The following is a 12,649-nucleotide window of genomic DNA, read 5'->3' on the forward strand; positions in this document are numbered from 1 at the left end:
TAAGCATTCGGCAGTTTCTATGTGCTGGGGACCCTCACTATACATTTCTAACAAAACTTTGGTGTACTTAACACTTCCGAATTCACTATGCTAGCGACTACACTATGATGTCCAACCTACTGTACATCGGATGTCTGGTAAAAACAGATATTTCTGAACAGGGGATTCACAGGAAGTAGAACCATGTCAGAAACAGTCGGAGATTAAAATGTAGCCCAAGCGTCTCACAAACACACAGCAGATCAGGAAGCAGCTAATTTATTTCACTACTTTCTGGATACGTTGCACAGTTCATGTTCACCCATTGACATTTCACACATATTCAGGCGGGGGGGAAGGGTTCATTTCATTTGATCTGTCCCCCGTTCCGGGATCTGTGCCTTACATTACAAACTCACTGCTGATTAGTCGTCCCACTTAACGTCTCACCAGCCAATCAGGGCCCTGATTACAATCACAGGAATCAGATTCCGGCCCAAAACAGGGCCACAGAGTCAGGAAGGCAGTGCACTGTTCCTTAAACTAGGCTGTCATCTGAAATATTATATCATATTTTAAAAAAGAACATTGACAATATTCAATTAATTAAGCTATGCGATCAGGATGCCATTCAGGAGGAACTCATCGTACCAGCCGGCACTCAGGGAGAGCCCCCCCTCCCATGATACCCTGCGCTCTTTACAGTAGTTCCCCAGTCACATGATCTATGCAAAATAAAGGGCTCTTGCAGTACAATTTTCTGATTGGGTAATTCTTTTTCTAACAAAATATGAAAATCTATAGAAAAAAATCTTCATCGTTCAATAAAAGGTAGAGATATCAAAAAAAGAAAATGTTGGCTCTCCGTTGTCTTTCAGTTTAGAGACCCAATTCCAGCCAGAGGAAATTGCACTTGAGCAGCTGAGTGTCTGTGAGGACGTCTGCACGCCGTAGCGGGCCCACTCTCATTTCTTGCGGGCGTGCTTGTATTTGTCCACGTAGGCCTTCACCAGGTTGGCCACCTTACTGGAGTTCACCTCACCACTCTTGCTGTGGCACACCTGAGGAAAGATCACAGACAAGCTCAAAACAAATCCTGCACAGCTTCTTATAACGGAGTCTCTATCGTCTCACGTCCATGAGGGGGGATTTCTAGAAGTGCGAGGACTGAACTCAAATACTAATCTGCTGGGAATGAATATTACAAAGTTGTGATTAAATAGGAAGCTAAAGGTAAGTTAGACTCAAACACTTAGGACTGTTTTTAATGCCACATGAATTTCAAGAATAATATTTCTTCATATCTGGATCTGCGTGAAGTTAACACCAGAGGCATATGCTCCTTAATTTACAGATTATTTTTCAGATTTTACAATGCATCGTCAGAACTCGTTCATAAAACTTCCCATATCGTAGGATTTTTTTTGAAGATGAATTGTAGACTTTAACATTACTTAAATCCATCATTTTAAGTGAACTATCTAAAGGCCTTTTAACAATCTGGTAGGGATACATTTGAAAAATCAAATCCCTTAGCCTTGTCTCTTGTGTAAGTTCACACATCACACCAGGGTCATATCCAAGACGGCTCGACAGCGGCTCTTCTTCCTCCGCAGGCTGCGGAAGTTCAACATGGACTCCAGGATACTCTGCAACCTCTATAGATGCACCATCGAGAGTATCCTGACTGGCTGCATCACGGCCTGGTATGGCAGTTGCACCGCCCTCAACCGTAAGACTCTACAGAGGGTGGTGAAAACTGCTCAGCACATCACCAGGACAGAGCTGCCATCCATGGAGGACCTCTACACTCAGCGGTGTAGGAAGAAGCCGGTAGGATATTAAAGGACCCCCATCACCCCAGCAACAATCTGTTCTGTCTGCTGCCGTCTGGCAGACCGGACCAAGACCACCAGACTCAGAGACAGTTTTATACCACAGGCTATAGCCTTATAGCACAGACTGTCTACTCACATCTGTTTATAGTACACATATCTATATATTATACATTTTATTCTTGTCTAATTTTTGCATTATTGTATTTATCTTATTTGCACCATGTATGTTGAGTTGTTGGAGGAGCCTGGGATATAAGATTTTCATTGCCAACATATACGCTGTATCTGCTGTGCATATGACAAATAAAACCGTTGAACCTTTGAAGTTAAAGAGTATGTGAGCTCAGTAGCCTGACAGGCTTGTTAGAATGACATTTCCTAAATTGAATAGATAAAAGATAACATGTATCAGATATTCTCAGTGAAGTTTGCACCTTCTCTACCGCTTTGCGAACGATCTCCTTGTACTCGTCCTTGTTGATTTCATTCTTTTGGTAATAGGGTTTGATGGCGTTCTTCACTGCGTTGACCGCTCTCTCCTGGATCTGTTGTTTCTAAACAAAGAGAGGAGATCAGGTATTTCCCTCACAGAGAAACAAAGGTTTTTGTGTTCGGCCGGCGGCAGGTTACCTTCTCTTTTTTGGAGCTGTCAGCATGAGCCTTGCTGTGCTGAGTGGTGGAGGAGGGATACACCTGGCTGGGCGCCGACTGGCAGTAGGTCCCTAAGGTAACACCAGCTTTGGCTGGGGTGGGAAGTAGGCCAGGTTTCCCATAACCTACCATTGTACTCGCCATCTAGGGAGGAAAAGAAAGGAGGAGGATTGTGGGAATGCTGTTTAAGAACAGAATCTGTTTATGAACATTGCCAGTATATCATACCTGTGTGGTGTAACCATCAGGCTGAGCTGCTGCACCCTGGCTGCCTTGATGCATGGGTGGAGGGGGTGGGGGAGGAGGGGGGAGGCCCTGAGTGCCGGCAGAGGGGACCTGAAGCAGCGGTACTGCAGTGTGGAGGTGCACGGGGACCTGAGGAGGCATGGCGTACCCTGCTGCAGGCTGCAGGCTGACGGGCAGGCCCCCCTCTGGCCCTGAAGGGGGAAGTGATGGTGCAGGACGTTGAGCTGAGGAGGAACCACGTTCATCACGGGCACCGGGGCGTTACCCGGGACCGCCTGGGGGCCAGCCTCGCTTTTAAGGGGATCTGAAGAACAAGAGAAACTACATTGATTGCATGTCATCCATTAAATAAAAAGCTGAAATGATTTAAAGTACTGGTTATTTATGCAGCAGAGACACTAATCAATTCATAACGACTGAAATGTGTAGGAGATAAGGGCTCACAATAAAAGGTCGAACAGCTGGCTATTTCTCAAAAATAGATATTGTGAGACTCTTAAAATAAATAAATAAATGGTTCTCTCTTCTCCAATATAATAGATGCCACAGGGTCATTTAGGGTTCTGCCCGTTCACAGCTGCATTACCTTCCTCCGCTCGCCTCAAAGAGAACATTAATCTATGATCAGATAATAGAGGGAAATTTAGCTGACTCATAACTCTCTCTCTTCCCTCTCCATCTCCTCCAGCTCTGGTGTTGTGATGAAGAAGAGGTTGTCACAGAAACTGAGGAGGGTCTGACCTGCTGCCGCTGCCGGCTGCTCCTCCTCCTGTCGGTTCCAGCCTCCTGGTCCTCCTCTCTCCCTCTTGGAGTAGTAATCCTGAACGTCTGCGGGTAGTTTCCTTCTGACTGCCCAGCTGGATGCCGACGACCAGCCCGAGCGGTCGAGCATCGAGTCTCCCGAATCAGACTCGTTCCTCCGGCCGCCGCCCCGGTTTTCGTTGAAGCGGCTGTATGCGTCAGTCCCTGAGTTGTTGCCTGTCCCTGAGAAGCTGTAGAAGCTGCGGTTGCCTCCCCCCCGGCCTGCGCCCCGGGACCCTCCGCGGCCTCGCGAGTCTCCTCTGTTCCCGCCACTGTTGCGATCCTCCCAGCGTGAGCCCCCGCCCTTGCTCTCAGCGTCACTGCGACTCTTTTCCGTCACCCAGTCGGGATTTTCCGACCAGGCCTGGCGCTCAGGGGAACTTTCTGCCGGCACGCCATTTTCAGTGTTCCCAGCGCCGCTCTGATGCCTCCGTCCCTCGCCACCAGACCCGTTGCCCTGCCCGGATCTCCAGCCGCCCCTACGGTCCTTCCTCGAGGGAGACTGCTCTCTGGAGTTCGGTCGCTCTGGGCTGGCCCCTCGTCTATAGGATCGTGATCGAGACCGAGAGCTGGACCTGGAGCGACTCCTGGACCGCCTCCTCCTCCTCTCACGGCTGCGCTCTCTCCGGGAATGGTCTCTCTCACCATCCCGGTCTCTGTCCCTGTCTCTGCTGCGGGCCCGAGACGAGCGGCTTGAGGGCGGGCTGCCGTCTCGCTCTTTAGGACCGCGAGCGCGATCGCCTGGACCCTTCTCGTTTTGATTCCCTCTTTGGGGACCAGGTATCCGTGGGTGAGTGGAAGCGAGAGCGCCGCTGCTTGCCGTTCTTCTTCTCCTGGCTCCTCTCCCTCTCCTTGCTCCTCTCCCGGCTCCTCTCCCTCTCCCGGCTCCTCTCCCTCTCCTTGCTCCTCTCTCTCTCCTTGCTCCTCTCCTCTCCGCTCTCTCCTCTCCGCTCCTCTCCCTCTCCCGGCTCCTCTCCCTCTCCTGTTGGTCCTTGCCACTCTGGTCCTTGGCGACCTGGCTTGCAGAAGCAGGAGGCTCTGCAGCAGCTGAGGCGGCACCCTCCTTTGGGCTGTTGCTATGGTCCATCGTGGGTGAGCTGCAGTCCATGGGCACGACCTCAGTGTCGTCCTCGGCTCCCTTCACTGAGCCATCGTCTACTGAAGGCTCCTCTGACCCCGATGCTTTGGAATCATTGTCTTTTGATTCCGGAACAGCTGGATTATTCTGCAGTTCGGTTGCCGGTTGTGGGGAATTTTCACAGGATTCCGCCTCCTTTGAAGAATCTTCATTGTTGGCTTCTTCTGACTCCGCACAAATCTCCATGTCGTCCTCCTGCTCTTCACAGTGCGGGGACATCAGGTCGCCCAGCAGAGCGCTGTCAGAGGGTGACGGGGAAGTCCTTTTCCCCGAGTCAGAGGGAGACGCTGGAGGACTTTTGTCACAGGCGTCTCCTCCAGAGGACGCAGGGCTCGCTGGCTCTTCCTCCTCCCTCTTGCTCTGCTCGCCCTCGGAGCAGGAAGCGGGGCTGTATGGAGCCGAGTCTGCTTTCAGTTCATTAGATGGTTCCTGAGTGTCGTCACTGTCTGGCCCCACGTCGTTCCCGGACGGGTTGGCGCCTCCTCGCTCATTAGCGGAGTGGATAGTGTCCTGGTCTTCATTCAGACTCCCCTCAGCGTCAGACTGCTGCGGGTCCAAGCTTTTCAACTCCTGTTCCTGATCGGTTTTCTCTTCTTCCTCCTCCTTCTCTTGGTTGTCTCTTCCATCACCCTCCTCCTCTTCCTCCTCCTCACTTGCTGTGGGACTGCTCACGACTTGTGCAGATTTCTTTTTCCTCGCCACGGCTTTCCTTTTCCCGCCGGCCTTTCGGTTGGTGACCTGTTTGCCCTTCCTCTTCGCCGGAGCCTGTGCAGCCCTGCCTGGCTTGGTGGGCTGTGAGGGGGCCGAGTCAGAGTCCGAAGAAGAGGGCTGCAGCGGCGATGAAGGGTCGGACACGGGAGCCTCTTCCTGGCTTTTACTGTTGCGTCCGGATCGCCGGGATGGGAGAGACTTGGCCTCTTTGGTGGGAGCTTTGGAGGTTGAAGCTCGACCGCCTCGCTTCTCGCCTCCTTTGGAACACGTGATGGCGCAGACTACACCCTGAAACACTGCGGAGAGAATACATGAGCAGTTACACAAGCCAGACAGTTCCATTCTAAATCAGGTACAAATCTAGCATGTCTTTAAGATTCCTTTTTAGGCAATTCATTTGTTGACATCCTTTTTAAAAGACTCACCAAAATGACCGGGGCCGCACAGCAAAGGGGAGGAGAAGGGAGATGGAGATGGGAACGGGCTCTGGCTCCACCCAGATGGATGGAAGTTCTGCCTGTAAAATATGTGTTTTTTTAGCCACCACTAACACTTATGTTGACTGGATTTCTTTCTGCGGATTGATGTGACTGCACGTCGTCCCTTGATCACATCAACCTTAGAGAATGGTCTGCAATCATCCTAGCAGTATGACCAATCAGAATCAAGTATTCAACTCAATTGTAAAACTTAACACATCCGATTTTATGCAGAGTTGCCATAAGGACAGGAGTGATGTGGGTGCCCGTTTGACCAGATATTATATTAAATAAGTTCTGTTTTTTCAAAGTATTAGGATCATAAAAGAACCCAGACATGCAGTGGGGAGAACAAGTATTTGATACACTGCCGATTTTGCATGCTTTCCCACTTACAAAGCATGTAGAGGTCTGTCATTTTTATCATAGGTACTCTTCAACTGTGAGAGACGGAATGTAAAACAAAAATCCAGAAATCACATTGTATGATTTTTAAATAATTAATTTGCATTTTATTGCATGACATAAGTATTTGATACATCAGAAAAACAGAAACTAATATTTGGTACAGAAACCTTTGTTTGCAATTACAGAGATCAGACGTTTCCTGTAGTTCTTGACCAGGTTTGCACACACTGCAGCAGGGATTTTGGCCTACTCCCCCATACAGATTTTCTCCAGATCCTTCAGGTTCCGGGGCTGTCGCTGGGCAATACGGACTTTCAGCTCCCTCCAAAGATTTTCTATTGGGTTCAGGTCTGGAGACTGGCTAGGCCACTCTAGGACCTTGAGATGCTTCTTACGGAGCCACTCCTTAGTTGCCCTGGCTGTGTGTTTCGGGTCGTTGTCATGCTGGAAGACCCAGCCACGACCCATCTTTAATGCTCTTACTGAGGGAACGAGGTAGTTGGCCAAGATCTCACGATACATGGCCCCATCCATCCTCCCCTCAATGCGGTGCAGTCGTCCTGTCCCCTTTGCAGAAAACCATCCCCAAAGAATGATGTTTCCACCTCCATGCTTCACGGTTGGGATGGTGTTCTTGGTGTTGTACTCATCGTTCTTCTTCCTCCAAACACAGCGAGTGGAGTTTAGACCAAAAAGCTCTATTTTTGTCTCATCAGACCACATGACCTTCTCCCATTCCTCCTCTGGATCCTCCAGATGGTCATTGGCAAACTTCAGACGGCCCAGGACATGCGCTGGCTTGAGCAGGGGGACCTTGCGTGCACTGCAGGATTTTAATCCATGACGGCGTAGTGTGTTACTAATGGTTTTCTTTGAGACTGTGGTCCCAGCTCTCTTCAGGTCATTGACCATTACCTGCCGTGTAGTTCTGGGCTGATCCCTAACCTTCCTCATGATCATTGATGCCCCACGAGGTGAGATCTTGCATGGAGCAGACCGAGGGAGATTGACCGTCATCTTGAACTTCTTCCATTTTCTTGTGCAGTTCTACAATTTTATCCCTGATGTCCTTACACAGCTCTCTGGTCTTGGCCATTGTGGAGAGGTTGGAGTCTGTTTGATTGAGTGTGTGGACAGGTGTCTTTTATACCGGTAACAAGTTCAAACAGGTGCAGTTAATACAGGTAATGAGTGGAGAACAGGAGGGCTTCTTAAAGAAACACTAACAGGTCTGTGAGAGCCAGAATTCTTACTGGTTGGTAGGTGATCAAATACTTATGTCATGCAATAAAATGCTAATTAATTATTTAAAAATCATACAATGTGATTTTCTGGATTTTCTTCTTTAGATTCTGTCTCTCACAGTTGAAGTGTACCTATGATAAAAATTACAGACCTCTACATGCTTTGTAAGTGGGAAAACCTTCAAAATCGGCAGTGTTTTAAATACTTGTTCTTCCCACTGTATATGAAACAGAAGCATACAATTAACACAGAAAATGTGCTGCAAATAATGTAGCTCCGCCTCTGTAGGACTCAAAATACTATTTAGACTGAGTTCATTATTTGTTTAAATCACTTTTATTTGTATTTGTAGAGCACTTCCCATTATTGTCACATGGGTGTGGTTTGTATATATAGGTCACCTGGTTCATTGCTGGGGCTGAATGACAGAGGGTGAGCTAAAGCCGACATTTGTCCTGCTTAAGATATTTTTGACTTTTTGGGGGATTTGGCCGCCATACCGTCATCACACGCAAACTTTTAAATCAAACATGATTGCATTTGGTGAGTTTAATGTCCTTCCTCATAAAACATTTGTTGAGCACACAATGTGAACATCTTAAAAAAGGCATGATTTTGTTGCTGCCTTGGAACATTACTGTGAAACCATTGCGCTATTCGAGGTAAAAAATTCAAGGTTAGTTTTAAATTGATTTTCAAACCCGAAATATGCAATACTGCTGTAGCTTCCAACAAAGTTGCATCACAGAGACTCACTGACGAGATTGGGTTTTTTTCAACCTGTATTTTCTCCCCAACACACAAGCAGAGAGGCTAATAGAGTGGTGCAGGAACAAGTCCTAAAACCCGGAAGTGAGTTAGCATTTTACCACTTCCGGTTCCCTCGTCTCAAAATCAATGGGATTTCTCTGTAGGATTTTGGAAAATAGCTTGAAATAAGGTCTGTGGTTGACACAAATTGAAGAGGCGGGTCACGTTTTGTTCTACGACATTAAATGCATCAGTAGTGACAGCTGGGATGTCAGTACCTGGAGTTGCCGTTAACAGGGATGGGAGACGCAGCAGAGAGCCACGGAGAGTCCTGCACCTGAGCTTTGCACTGTTTCAACATGCTGTCATACGGGACGTCTTCCCACACAGGCTCTGCCCTGCAGGATCGGGACAGCAAGAGGAGAGTTAATAAGGAAGCACAACAAGACTTACTCTGGTTACTCAAACTAGATCGTGACAATCTGGATGTCTTGAATTATTTATCAAGATAATCTCATCGCTGAGGGAAGCTTACATGTGCTCCGTTGAGGTTGTTGTTAATGAGACACGGGGAGACGGTGACCAGGCGCAGCACTCTGTTCCTCTCACCTGAAAACATATGAAAAGCTGAGTGAGCCAAACACTATACGGGTAACATGGGACATAAACAAAAAAAAGGAAGCCATGAAAAACACCTTTTTTCTGCTCAGTGAGGAGTGGCCGTCGTCGTTACCTTCAAAACAAAGACATAAACGGTTGGTTAATATGATTTTTAGAAGCGCGAGTAGACCCTGCATGTTTCTGCAGCACGGTGGCACATACATTTCCTCACAAGTCCTTTCGTTTTAGCGTCAGCCGTCCTCTCCATATTTTGCCGTCTCAGTCTTCTTGCAGCCTTACTTCTGAAAAGTCGATTTCAGAGTTACAACATTAAAGATCGTGACAGCCAATTTGATTCCCCTCCATTAGGGTATTATGATTAATGATTGATATCATATCAAGTCCTTTCTCTGTGAAGACATTTGAGACCAGCTAACGTGCTCACCATTTGATTGTATAAAAAAACGAGAGGACACTTACTTGAGACAGACTTTCTGTTCCGGGTTTCTACAGTAGCAACGCTCAGCTTCGGGTAGAGTTGTACTTTTCCTCACAGGAACCTTCAAACAACACACAGAAGTCAGACCTGGCTATGTTAAACAAGCAAAAAAACTTTAACTTTAACTGTAATGAGGTGCCAGGTCAAAAGCAGTCGTCCATGAGGGAGCTACAAAAATGGCGGACACCAACATCAAAATTAGAAATACAAGTGGGAAATGCTTTTTTCCCCCAAAACCTGGAAAATGGGGTTGTCTTACCCTACTGCACGATAACATTAACAGCGGCAAATGTTCTGATCACACGCCGCAGCGCTAAAATCCTATCATTACTGCCTTTAAAAAAACCCACTTTTAAAATGGTTGGGTTAGGGAAACAGCAGCAGCTCCTGTCCTCTTCTGAAGCACACATGGGAGAAAGAGCAGACGCACCTGCACACAGCTGAGATTCCCGTCCCATCTGTAAACATTAGTGAATGGTCTTCTGTCCACCGGGCAGGAAGGAGACATCTGCAACTTCAAATTGAATCAAACAGTTAGAAAAGAATAAACGATTCACACAGTCTGAACGGGCTTCTTCATTCTGACGTGTGTCCCATTGTAGATAACACTAGATTCTACTTTGAGCATAACAAATATTCGTATTTAATTACCTTTTTTAGCCAATGTCAGGAAATGGTTTGAAAAAGCACTTCTTCTGTCTATTCATTAAGCACATGCCTTTTCTTATTTTATTAAAATAGGACTTATTATTCAGAGATCAAGCAACACATTCAACATCAGTTTAAACAGTGTTCACTGATCGTCACCTCTGCCCACGTGAGGAGACATCTGAGGCAGAAGACGTGGCAGCAGCTGTCGGGCACGGCGAGCTCGCCTCCAGCCAGGACGCAGAGGCAGATAGGACACCTCTCGGCCTCCTCAGCGTCCCCCCCATCAGGCGGGCCCTGGCCTCCTAAACATCGACACAAGTTTTAAATGATTATTTTTTTCTTGATAGTGTGAGAAACTGCTCATGCAACAGTTGTTCAACATTTGCCTTAAAAACAGCCCAACAGAGTGTGTAAAGTCTCACCACTTCCAGCTCCAGTCATGTCTGCCCCGGGCTCACCTGATCACTGCAAAACAAAGAGGAGGAGAAGGTAACGCAAAAGAGAGGAGCTGTGCACTATGTTGTCATTTTGTTCAGCCCAAAAGAAGAACTAAATTCAAATCAAAGACATCAAGGAAAAGACTGTATAAGACCAACTTGTTTAAGGGATTTGAAACCTGTTAAGGTTGTCCCGTTTCATTTTTTACAGGACTACTAGTTGGAAATCAGTTCACCGTTCCTTTCTATTTTGCTAGATCGGCTTTAAAAGGCCTGGACACCTGAAGTGGGTCGCTGCTGAGAACATCAGATTTACAGCGGCCTGAAATATTACAGATTTGACATCCATTTTGCTCCCAAGATGCACCTGATTGATGCATTTCATCCTTGGTACCAGGATACCGATTGCGTGCTTAGCTCAACCTCTGCAATCAGTGTTGTTAGTAAATGCTGTTGAAGCAATACATCCCTCAATGCATGCTTTATCGACTGAGAATCATCCACCCCTGTCCTTCGAGGTGACGTAGTTGTATGCTAGGAAGCAATACAAACTGCATCAGTTTGGATTTCTGGTCTTAGCGTCTGGGTACCTCTAAGTGCTGGTTGGAAGATACATTTGTTTTTACTTCTCACTTGTCTTTAACTGCAAAAATGGAATCCAGAGATGAGTGCAAAGGATGTGATGGACCAGGATGCATTTTAAAGCGTTTGTGCTGACTCAGATATTCAGCCATATGTGTTCAAGCCAAAGAAATACAGTGGAGAGAGGCTGAGGCTGCAGAGCCCCTGGGCGTCTGAAGCACGTATTCAATGCATCCTGGTACATGTACGAGCTGTCGGCTGCGTAAGAGTGTGAACACCGCTTTCTCTGTCAATATAGAACAAACAAAAGAATGTACTGCTTTCACTGACTGGACATCCACGAGAAAAGTGTTGCTTTAAATAACACTTGTGGTTTGACTGGTGATAACAGAGTATAGGTCCTTTGATTAAATTTGATTGTTACGAATTTGCAGATGTTTCGCATTAGGTATAATTGAAAAGGATTCCCAAAATTTGAAGTTATACAAATGTAAGGAAACCATAAGTGACCACAAAAATCAATATACATTTTATTTTAATTTATTGGACAAAGTATGGTATGGGTACTGTTTCTGAAATGTACGATATTCAACACTTGAGAGTTTTAGATATTAAACTATACATACATTTAAAAATCCATATGTATTGATTAATGGAGTGAACGTGAAATATTTTTAAATTATTCATAGTCTGACTCACTCAAGTGGCCTCAAACCAGAGAGTTACTAACCAGATTTGTGATCAGGTGTCTGTTATCATCTCTGATAACTACTTCCAGTTGTGATCCCAACCTCAATGTTATTTACCTCCAGAGTCATGGTGAACAAACCTACATCCCGCTGACTTTTAGCCTGTGCTTGATATTTAAACATGAGAATGAACGCCACCACTCTTTGTTTTTTTCACTACTTTCATTATCTAGATCTTAAAATGTTCACAAAGTGAAACCTGTCCAGCAGACTCATACCCATGATTTCATTTCCAAACACAGGCGATTAGTCACTAGCCTTATGCTAAATCTGTCATTGTAATGTTTCCATCTACAGAATAACTAGTTCACCTGAAATTCTCCAAACAAAGCCCAACGACACATTCAATGATTTTGTAAATGAACAAACAATTATTTGATAGATGAGACAGATAGTTATGGAAGCTTGTTGCCGTTCGTTGCCAGCAGGCCTGGCTGCAAGAGACACAAAATTAGCCCCAACTTGATCAACCAGTGCCAACACGACGATGACAACATGATTGTTGTTGGTTAGCTAGACAGCTATAGCTAGCTAAAAACACAGCCACGCAAGAGCTAGCGTGTTGTTGTTGTTAGCACTGCAGCAAATAGTGTCTAATATTAGTCACAACGATTGCACTGAAGGTCACAAGTTAGCTAGCTAGCTATCAATGTAGCTCAGAGCTACCTAGCTGGTTTGAACAACAGCAGCTTCTTGCGTCGCTTTTAGCTTGCTAGCACTTAGCTCCAGTTAGCTAGCGGTAAGTATCGTTAATTACCTTTAAGTGCGGCTGAAGCTGGAATGCACCTGTTAAACTGGTTTTCCAAGCACCTGCAATGAAATGTTGACGAATAGCACTATTCGGGGATTGTTTTGGCTAAAAACGGAGCGTAGCATTCAGAAAGT

The 12,649-nt window shown here is 46.3% G+C and overlaps 1 protein-coding gene across 1 annotated transcript; it reads right to left on the minus strand.

Moving 5' to 3' along the window:
* Positions 1 to 242: 242 nt before the first annotated feature.
* scaf11 (SR-related CTD-associated factor 11) lies at positions 243 to 10,457 on the minus strand. Its single transcript, XM_063905249.1, is given in 17 exon segments — positions 243 to 1,040; positions 2,252 to 2,371; positions 2,448 to 2,612; positions 2,697 to 2,893; positions 2,896 to 3,018; positions 3,456 to 4,236; positions 4,238 to 4,368; positions 4,500 to 5,660; positions 5,790 to 5,881; positions 8,525 to 8,644; positions 8,782 to 8,855; positions 8,942 to 8,979; positions 9,069 to 9,148; positions 9,327 to 9,406; positions 9,776 to 9,859; positions 10,153 to 10,298; positions 10,419 to 10,457. Coding segments are annotated over 17 exon segments (3,507 nt in total). The 5' UTR covers positions 10,438 to 10,457; the 3' UTR covers positions 243 to 944.
* Between the last annotated feature and the right edge of the window lie 2,192 nt (positions 10,458 to 12,649).

The sequence above is a fragment of the Eleginops maclovinus genome, chromosome 17 (assembly GCF_036324505.1).
Source record: "Eleginops maclovinus isolate JMC-PN-2008 ecotype Puerto Natales chromosome 17, JC_Emac_rtc_rv5, whole genome shotgun sequence".
Taxonomy (NCBI): domain Eukaryota; kingdom Metazoa; phylum Chordata; class Actinopteri; order Perciformes; family Eleginopidae; genus Eleginops; species Eleginops maclovinus.